The following is a 10511-nucleotide window of genomic DNA, read 5'->3' on the forward strand; positions in this document are numbered from 1 at the left end:
TCCTTGAAGTGAACAGTCCACCTAGTGCTGGTAAACCCAGAGTCCTATTAAAAAGAGTTCCAGGATTTTGACCCAGTCACCATGAAGGACCAGTGATATAGTTCTCAGCTAAGATAATGTGTAAGCTGGAGAGGAATTTCTAAATGGTGGTGTTGCTATGCATCTCTGAGCCCTTATCTTTCTAGATCTTAGAGGTCGTGGCTTGGAAAGTACTTTTGAAGGAAGCTTGCTAAGCTGCCACATTGCATCCTGTATATGGTATGCACCAACGCCACTGTGCATTGGTTTTGGAGTAAATGAATGTTTAAGGTTCTGTATTGGGTACCAATCAAACCTTGCCCTGGATAGTGCTGTGATTCCTGGCCATTGTTGGAACTGCATGCCACAGGCACATGGCGATAATCCATGTGCTGGGTAGCCCCATTATTGAGGTGGTGGATGTTTATGGAATTTCCTTCTCTGATCCCGGATGCCTTGTTTCCCTTGCTACGTCATCATCATTAGCTTCACTTTCAGCAACTTGCCAGTGCAAAAATGAACCAAGCATGTCGGGCAAGGCTAACGAATGTGTTTACTGAAAAGTCAACTCCAGTGCATTTGTCCAAATATCAGCAGGTGTAGCATTTATTTTTATTAATTCATAAGATGTGGGCATCACTGGCAGGGCTGGCATTTAGTGACTATCCCTAGTTGTCATTGAAAAGGTGTCAGCTGCTTCTTGAAATGCTGCTGTCCATGTGCTGTAAGCGATCCACAATGCCTTAGGAGAGGGAGGTTTAGGATTTTGACCCAACGCTACTGAAGGAATATTCATATAATTTCAAGTCAGAATGGTGGGTATCTTGAAGGGAAGCTTGCAGCTGGTGGTGTTCCTACGTATCTGCTGCCTTTTTTTCCTTTTTGATGGAAGTGGTTGTAGCTTTGGAAGGTGCTATCTGAGGAGCCTTGTGAATTTCTGCACTGTATCTTGTAGATGGTACACACTGGTGACACTGTATGTTGGAAGTGGAGGGAGTGCTTGTTTGTAGATATGGTGTCAATCAAGAGGAGTATTTTTTTCTGGATGGTGTCAAGATTCCTGAGCATTCTTGAAGCTGCACTCATCCATGTGAGTGGGGAGTGTTCTATCACACTCCTCACATGTGCCTTGTAAATGATAGACAGGCTTTGGGAAGTTAGGAGTTGGATTACTCCCCACAGTATTTCTAACTTCTGACCTGCTCTGGTAGACACTGTCTTTGATTTGGTGAGTCCAGGTGAGTCTCTGGTAAATGGTTATCCTGATATTAGAGGATTCAATGATGGTAATGCCATCGAATATCAGGGAAGATAGTTAGATTGCCACTTATTGGAAATGGTCATTGTCTGACATTTCTGTGGTGTGAATGTTGCTTCACATTTTTCAGTCCAAACCTGGATATTATTACATATTTCTGCATTCAGACATTGACTGCTTCACCATTTGAGGAGTACTGGACATTGAGCAATCGTCAGTGCATATTCTCGATTCAACGGAGGGAGGGTCATTGATGAAGCAACTGAAAGTGGTTGATCAAAGTTTGTGAGAAGATTTGTAGCTCGGGTGCTCGTTGTTGTGGTTCTGTTCGCCGAGCTGGGAGATTTTCTTGCAAACGTTTCGTCCCCTTTCTAGGTGACATCTTCAGTGCTTGGGAGCCTCCTGTGAAGCGCATCTGTGCTGATTCCTCCGGCATTTATACTGGTTTGAATCTGCCGCTTCCGGTTGTCAGTAGCTATCCGCTGCAGTGGCCGGTATATAGGGTCTGGGTTGAGTCTGGGACACTACCTGAGTAACTCCTGCAGAGATGACCTGGAGCTGAGATGACTGACCTCCAACAACCACAACCATTTTCCTGGGTGCCGTGGAGAGTTTGCCCACTGATTCCCATTGATTTCAGTTTTGCTCAGGCTCCTTGATGCGACCTTCAATCAAATGCAGCCTTGCTGTCAGAGCAGACATTCTGACTTGGTCACTGGAATTCAGCTGTTTTGTCCATGCTTTAACCAAGGCTTTAATAAGGTCTGGAGAGGCAAGCTGAAGATGCTTCAACAAGGTGACTCAGTGATTCGCCACTCTGCCCCATTCAAGACAAACGATTGAAATCTTAAAAGGAGTATTCCAACTCCGATGTGACACTGGATTTGAAGATGACATTGATGTACTTGGCCTCCAGAACGGGAAGGACACATTGATTACCTGGTGTCTACAACAGCCCAACCTCACCTCTGGGAATTAATCAGAAGCAGTAGCAGGAACGATGAAGCTTTCTATCTAGTTTTGCAGCTCAGCTCACTGTGATTTCCTGATTTTCTCTTCACAGAAAGCAGATGGCAGAAGCAATAATTCCTTAAGACGCTACCTGGCCAATCCAGCTACCCATCTCATAGAATCCCTAAAGTGTGGAAACAGGCTCTTTGGCCCAACACATCCACACTTACCCACTGAAGAGTAACCCACCCAGACCGACTCCCCCTGCCCTATATTTGCCCCGACTAATGCACCTAACCTACACATCCCTGGACACCATGGGCAATTTAGCATGGTCAATTCACCTAACCTGCATGTCTTTGGACTGTAGGAGGAAACCAGAGAAAACCCACACAGACACTGGGAGAACGTGCACTGACAGTCATCCGAGGCTGGAATCGAACCCGGGTCCATGATGCTGTGAGGCAGCAGTACTAACCACTGAGCCACCATGCTGCCCTCAGCTGGACATGGGGTCAACTTGAAGCTGATTTTGTAAATCCAGCCTTCTTAAGTACTCTACTCCTTCAATGGACTGAGAAGCTTTAGGCAGTTTCTGGTATGCCCTTTCTGTGTTTTCTGACTGCAGAATTCACACACCACCACCTAGGCTGCTATTAGAATTTCTGATTCCAGAGACTTAAAAATCAGCTTCCTCCTTTTTTGACATTTTTTTCATTCATTCATAAGATCTAAGCATCGCTGTCTCGGCCAACATTTATTGCCCATCCCTAACTGCCCAGAGGGTAAAAGTCACCCACATTGCTGTGGGTCTGAAGTCACATGTAGACCAGACCAGGTACGGATGGCAGTTTCCATCCCTCAAGGACATTAGTGAACCAGATGGCTTTTTCCAACAATTGACAAAGGAATCATGGTCATTATTAGACTCTTAATTCCAGGTTTTTTTAAAAATTAAAATTCTACTGTCTGCCATAGCAGAATTTGAACCAGTCTCTGGATGAACAGTCCAGCTATAATATGACTTGGCCATCACTACCCTGGTGCCAGTTGAGATGTCCCATGTTCATTTTCTTTATTAATGAGTTGACTAGAGAAGACTATAATGTTAGATTAACATATGAGCTCTGCTGAGTTACTGTCAGCACAGTGAGACATTTCAATGTCCTTGGAGTCTTACCTTCTTAATGAGACTGTAAGACACAGGAGCAGGACTTAGGCCATTCAGCCCATCGAGTCTGCTCTGCCATTCAATCATGGCTGATAAGTTTCTCAACCCCATTCTCCCACTTTCTCCCTGTAACCCTTGATCCCCCTAACCTATCTACCTCCATCTTAAATATACTGAATGACCCGGCCTCCAGAGGAGGTCCCAAGTTACTGAGGGTAGAGACTTCTATTATTCAAAATCTCAGTTGCTATTTTAAAGGAGGCACAAACTGATTTCATATCAGTACTTACATTGGACTTGTGTGGAAAGGAATCCATATGTGACTGGAATACCTTTTACCATACCTCAGAGCTTCACTGGGAATAATGCCTAGCTGGAAAAGGGCATTATAACATGCAAGTTACTATTTTGTTCATTGCTTTATATCTCTATTCAACGGTCTCTCAGTGTGGTAATCTAGAAATCAGCTGCAAATGATACCCAAGTTTTCTGGTCAGGAGGTCTACCTATGTGCCTAAAAATATATGACAACTAGTTGGTAGCACTCTTACTGTGAGTGAGAGGATTGTTCATTCAAATCCCAGTTCAAAGAATCAAGCCCAAAAATAATTCAGGCTGACACTCCAGAAATGCTGTAGGTGGACCATTAGAAGTGTCCAGCAGCGAGATAAAATATAGAGTCAGAAGTGTGGTGCTGGAAAAGCACAGCCGGTCAGGCAGCATCCGAGGAGCAGGAGAATTGCATTTTGAGCAATTCATTCCTGATGATGAGCTTTTGCTCGAAACATCCATTCTCCTGCTCCTTGGATGCAGCCTGACCTGCTGTGCTTTTCCAACACCACACTCTCGACTCTTATCTCCAGCATCTGCAGTCCTTACTTTCGCCCGGATAAGATATAAAGGAAGGCTATGTTTGTTGTCTGAGATAGGTGTAAAAGTTCTTGAGGAACTATATTTCGCAGAACAGTGAGTGAGTTATCTCCAAAGCCCTGATCAATATGTAACTTTCAGTTACAATCTCTCAAAAACAGTTTACTTGGTCATTATCACATTCTGGAAGCTTGCTGAGTGCTGTAAATTTCCTGCATACCAACAGTGACTACATTTCTGAAGTAATAAATTGATTGTAGCATACTTTGCAACATTTTGTACTCATGAAAGGAGCTACATAAATAGAGATCCTGCACATGCTCAGTTCTGGTCTTCAGCACGTATCTCAGAATGCTTAGCTCGTATTGATGAGGTTGGCTTCTTTCTTGACAGGGTCTGACAGCTGAGATGGAGCGGAGCCATGGCCAGCGAGTGATTGAGCTGACGACCCGTCACCGCCAGGAGCTAGAGAAAGAAACCGAACGCCTGCGGAGTGCTCATCAGGAGGCTGAGAGGACCCTGGAGGCCAGGGAACGTGCCCACAGGCAGCGTGTGAAAGGGCTGGAGGAACAGGTATATGTGGTTTGCTCTATCAATGTCAAAAGCTGACAAGGTACTAGCACTTTATCTTCTCAGTGACACAAGACCCGAGTGCTCAAAAAAAAAATCAGGGGATTTAGCTAAGGTTTAAAAGTATGAAAAGAATAGACAAGGTAAACACAGACACATATTTCCATTGACAGGTACACTAAAGACAAGAGGTCGAGATCTTCCAGATAAGAGCAAGATACACAAAGCGGTGAGATTAGAGGGTGTTTAATCATGCAGAGTTCTTGGAATGTGAAATGTTTTGCTATGCGTGTCAGGCAACTCCAGTATTCAGAGAAATATTATTTAATTACAGCACCAAGAGCATAAAAGGGTAATGGGAAAAGCAAAAATATGTGACCAGTTGGGGGAATGGAAAGCAAGTGTGACTGCATAGTATTAACCCCTGAATACGGTCTGTTATTAGTGCTGATTTGGAGATGCCGGTGTTGGACTGGGGCGTGCAAAGTTGAAAATCACACAACACCAGGTTATAGTCCAACAGGTTTATTTGGAAGCACAAACTTTTGGAACGCCACAACCACCTGATGAAGGAACAGTGCTCCGAAAGTTAGTGCTTCCAGTTATACCTTGGACAAAACCTGGTATTGTGTGATTTTTAACTTCTTATGAGTGCAGATGAGATGGGTTCAGTAGCGTCCTCCTGAGCGAAAGTACCTGTGAATCTATTTATTTCTTCAAATAGATTTTGTGCATTACTTCCTGCTCCCTAGAAAACAAGAGTACATTTAAATAGTCCATCTCGCTATTAACTGGCATCGCCCATTAATACCCTGAAGTCTTCCACTAGTTGAGGAAACATTCAGCCTCAAATTAAGTTGTTTGACTGTTTATTAAATCTGTAGAAGTAGAGGCACGACAGTTTTGACACTAGTATCTCTAGGCTGCAAAGCAGAAGGGGTACGGACAGATATAACGCCTCACTGGAAGGTGCTGGGAATCAAACCCTGCTGTTTCTGGACTCATCACAGATGCGAAAGACTTTTGAATAGTGATCTTATAGTGTTTTATAAAATCATGAGGGGCATGGATAAGGTGAACTGCCAAGGTCTTTTTTCCCAAATAGGGGAGTCCATAACTTGAACGCATAGATTTAAGGTGAGAAGGGAAAGATTCAAAAGGGATCTAAGAAATGACCTTTTCATGCAGAGGGTGGTGCTGTATGGAATGAGCTGCCAGGGGAAGTGGTGAAGGTTGGTACAATAACAGCATTTAACAGGCATCTGAAAGGGTATATAAATAGGAAGGGTTTAGCGCGATATAGGTCAAATGCTGACAAATAGGACTAGATTAATTTGGGATATCTGGTCAGCATGGACGAATTGGACCAAAGGGTTTGTTTGACTATCAATGTATGTAGAATTCCATGATTTAGCTGTGTTGTAGACCTGAGTAGACCGAAAGCACAGGCCAGTTCTCTGTCTTCAACAAGAATGACTATATTTCTCCAACTAAATCAATTCTGGCTAGAAGTAAACAATTATGAAATGTTGGCAAATAAGTCTACTTATTAAAACTCTAATACCAACCCCCCCCCCCCTCGATAAACTCCCTCCTTATTCATTCATACAGACAGAGATAGACGGGGGAATAAAATAAAATGGGTGTTACAGGTGGAGGGAAAGATTTGGAATGCAGCTCAGTGGCCCCCACCCATAGGGTTTGCTGAGATCACATTGCTGCTTTTCGATGTGACTTCTTCAGATACTTTCACATGTTTTCAGGAGCTAAAGGGTGACTGGTTCACATTTATAAAGGTCTTTGACGTTATGAATTGGAAGTCACAGTTTACGGCACTGGAATGGAGAAATAAACTGACTATCTTCAGATTAGATATGCTTTTTTTTACAGCAGTGCTTCATCTCCCACAGAGACCTAATGGTTTCTGGCAAAACATTCATACCCTAAGTACTTCAGCTATCTGGAAACCAATCGCATAACTGTTGGCAGGTAGAAAATGTTTGTCATCAACAACTGGTCTCTTCTTCACAGATTAATCAGTTATTGTCAGACAAGGCTCCATTTATGCACACTGTTTAACTCCAGCTCATCTCCAGACTCGGCTTCCATTTAGCTGGAACAAGCAGCTGGGTAAACAGCACTTACAAAGAGTGTCAGGTTAGTTGCTTTGAAGAAGTGAAGCAATCTTTCAGCAGCCCTCAGTCACAAAGCAATACTTTTTCCATTTCAGTTCACAATCAAAAATGCAGAAAAATAAAAAGATAGTCTTTGCACAGGCACTTTTCAGCTTTCCCATTCCTAATCAGTACACAGTGCCACAATCATAGAATCCCTACAGTGTAGAAACAGGCCATTTGGCCCAACAAGACCACACCAATCTCCAAAGAGTATCCCACCCAAACCCATTCTACGTTTACCCCTGATTAATGCACCTAGCCTACATATCGCTAAACACTATGGACAATTTAGCACAGCCAGTTTACCTAATCTGTACTTCTTTGGACTGTGGGAGGAAATCAGAATACCTGGAGGAAACCCCGCAGACACGGGGAGAATGTGCAAACTCAACACAGACAGTCACCCCAAGCTGGTCCCTAGCGCTGTGAGGCAGCAGTGCTAACCACTGAGCCACCATACATCCTCCCAATGTTGGATATCTTTTGTATGGATTCCAAATGAGGACAGAATCATGCTCAATTATGATACTAACACCTGTCTCATGATCAAATCCTACAGGAAGGGCAACTTGGGGAAGGCAAAAAGATGGGAACAAACATTCAGGGGCCTAGCCCATAATAAGATCCAGCATCTGTAGCAAAATAATTTGGGGACTGGGCAAGAATGTAGGAATATGGAAAGGGACTGAGTTTAATGATAAAAGTTTTCACAAAGTTTCTATAAAGTTAGAACAGTTGGACCTAAAGGTTGCCTGAAGCACAAGACCCAGATTGAAGGTGAGGGCAAAACTGTCAAAAGGGTCTGTTCTGAGGAAGGGTCACTTGGCCCAAAACATTAACTCTGAAATCTCTCCACAGAAGTTGCCAGACCTGCTGAGCTTTTCCAGCAATTTCTGCTTTTGTTACAATCAAATCTGATTTTATAGATCACTAACTCTTTAGTCAACAGGCAAGAACCAACTCATCAGTTTACCCAACTGCTTTACTTGTTTAGGTGGCCACCCTGCAGGAGCAGTTGGACCAGGAGATGAGAAGGAGACAAGCCTACATTGCTCAAATGCTCAGGTCAGGCAAGTAGCAAGCTGGACTGGATCACATGTCTTCAACTTGTGAAAAAGGAGCCACTTACATCCGGTGGACAACTGAGAGCTTACTGCACATCAGACAATGAGTACTCACAAAGCTACTAACTCAACAAGAGTTGAGTGACCATTCTGTAGGATACAATAGCCCTGTGAAACCTTTGTTTTGAACTACAAATTATACAAAGTGATTGGTCTTATACAACTCGTCCTCAATCGACACTAAATGCCCAGTGATGTGTAAGTGAGCAATTATTGATCATAACATCTTAAAAGAGCAGCTCCCATTTGTTCCAGTTCACCTATTTTGCATACTAAGAAGGAATTCAAACCCCATAGCAAGTGCAAATATTCCTGATCCTTCTTACAAGTAACTTTAATACTGTGAAAGACTGATATCTTGAAATTATCATTTTGTAAAGTGTTTGAAACTTCCTGAAAAGCCAATCTCTTCTGTCTCGGTCAGAGGAGACCCTCTTTAGGTTTTTTGAAATTGTTTACCAGAAAGTTGTTTTTTTCTGCCGTTCCCTTTGTCCATTTAAAGGGGAAGAGATGTTTCATGAGAGTATGTGATAAAAATGTACCATTCTTAAACTTCACACCCATCCTGGATTTAGATTTTCGCAAGCTTGTACTGTTACTGGCATTATTGAGGGCTTCATCCCTCAGTACAAAGAGGTACAACACTCCTCTCTTTCCCCCCTCTCTGGCATTTGCGCCGCTTCACCCCACCACTTTCACTCCAGTTAAAATATTGGAGGGAGAGTTCTGACACCTCCTCCATAAATCTTTAGACTGGTCAAAGAATGGCAGAAGGCTACCACTGGATTTTACAAGCCCATCCCCCTCACCTCATCTTCAAAGCTACCAGAATAGATCATAGAATCCCTGTGAAAGCAGGCCATTTGACCCATTAAATCCACACCAACCCTCTGGACAGCATTCCACCCAGATCCACCCTTCTACTCTATTCCCATAACCCTGCATTTGCCATGGCTAATCCACCTCACCTGTGCATATGGACAACTCAGCATGGCCAATCCAACTAACCTGTACATCGTTGGACTCTGGAACGTAATCCAGAGCACCCGGAGAAACCCCACACAGATGCAGGGAGAATATGCAAACTCCATGCAGGCAGTTGCCCAAGGGTAGAATTGAACCCGGATCCCTGGCACTGTGAGGCAACAGCGCTAACCAGAGCCATCATACCGCCCACAGGATGAGGATTGCACATTCTAAATCAGGTTTATCAAGTTGAGTATTCACTCCAAGGTGTTTAAAACAGATGTAAAATTGTCACCCACTTATAATGTTCCAATGTTCTATTTTCAATACGTCACCTTGCCCACTGTCATACATGATCTTCCTCCTCACCATGTTGCACCACCCCACCCTATTCCTGTCTTTTACAGAACAGCCATAACTGAGGAGTTATGCTTCCCTTCATTTTCCTTTTCTGCTACAATGTGCAGGGTTTTAAAGACCATTATCCAATTACCTAATTGGTTAATTCTGGATGTATCTCCACTTTTATCCCGTTCTTTCCATGTGTGCCCTATAACAATGGAATCACTCCTCAAGATAGTTTACTAGTCATGCCTGGTTGTGCTGACCTCATATCAAACTCTATCAGGTTGCCCTCCAGAAGATCTTACTGGACCGAGAGTTCAGTTGAACTACAATGTACAGTCTGAGCCTGGCAGCTTTCTACTTTTGCTTAGTGCACAAACTGCTCAGAAGCATTCAGCTCTATGCAATAAAATGGGACCTTTGACGATGGGACCATTTCAAAAATTCCTAATATTAAGAATTGATACCATAGATAGACTAGCAGATAACCCACAGAAAATCTCGTCCACTTTATAAGAAAACCAACTCCTCAACCGAGAGATTTTAACTGTCAAACATTGCGAGTTTTCTTTTTTTTTTAACGAGTATTGTCTTAATCACTCATTAAGTAGATGCATTGCTGTGGTATGTTTAATATACTGAGTAGCTGAAGATTGGGTCATACTGTATGTTTGATAGTTTGATCCTATATTGTGTTTGACTCTGAGATGAACTGTGGCTTAGACACTAACTATCCGTATGTAATCCAAAGTCTGTGAAAAAAAATTAATCGGAGTTAATGTGAATGTTTTGTAATATGACTATAAACAGATTTTTTAAAAATAATAACTTGTTAAAATGTGGATTTAATCAGATGTGTGTTAGTCACTCAGGGAATTAAATTCTTAGCGTTAGGCTGCCATAGTTGATAAAACCAGATAATGAACCTGTGCTTAACTATTGGCTGGTCTTAGCAAACGACAGTTTGATTGGCCATAGTTTTGAAGTAAATACTATGTTCATCCAATTCCCTTTTGAAATTTCACATTAAACTCTCATCCAGCAGTGCGTTCCAAATTACA

General features: G+C 42.8%; 1 protein-coding gene across 1 annotated transcript in view; it reads left to right on the forward strand.

The window, feature by feature from the left end:
* The window catches only part of crocc2 (ciliary rootlet coiled-coil, rootletin family member 2), a 292849-nt gene extending 284405 nt beyond the window's left edge, over positions 1–8444 (forward strand). The window contains exons 35-36 of the mRNA XM_060833953.1: positions 4677–4841; positions 8010–8444. Of these exons, the coding sequence (XP_060689936.1) occupies positions 4677–4841; positions 8010–8093 (249 nt within the window). The 3' untranslated portion in view covers positions 8094–8444. The remainder of the gene's footprint in view (positions 1–4676; positions 4842–8009) is intronic.
* Positions 8445–10511: the final 2067 nt, after the last annotated feature.

Source organism: Hemiscyllium ocellatum, chromosome 13, assembly GCF_020745735.1.
Source record: "Hemiscyllium ocellatum isolate sHemOce1 chromosome 13, sHemOce1.pat.X.cur, whole genome shotgun sequence".
NCBI lineage: Eukaryota > Metazoa > Chordata > Chondrichthyes > Orectolobiformes > Hemiscylliidae > Hemiscyllium > Hemiscyllium ocellatum.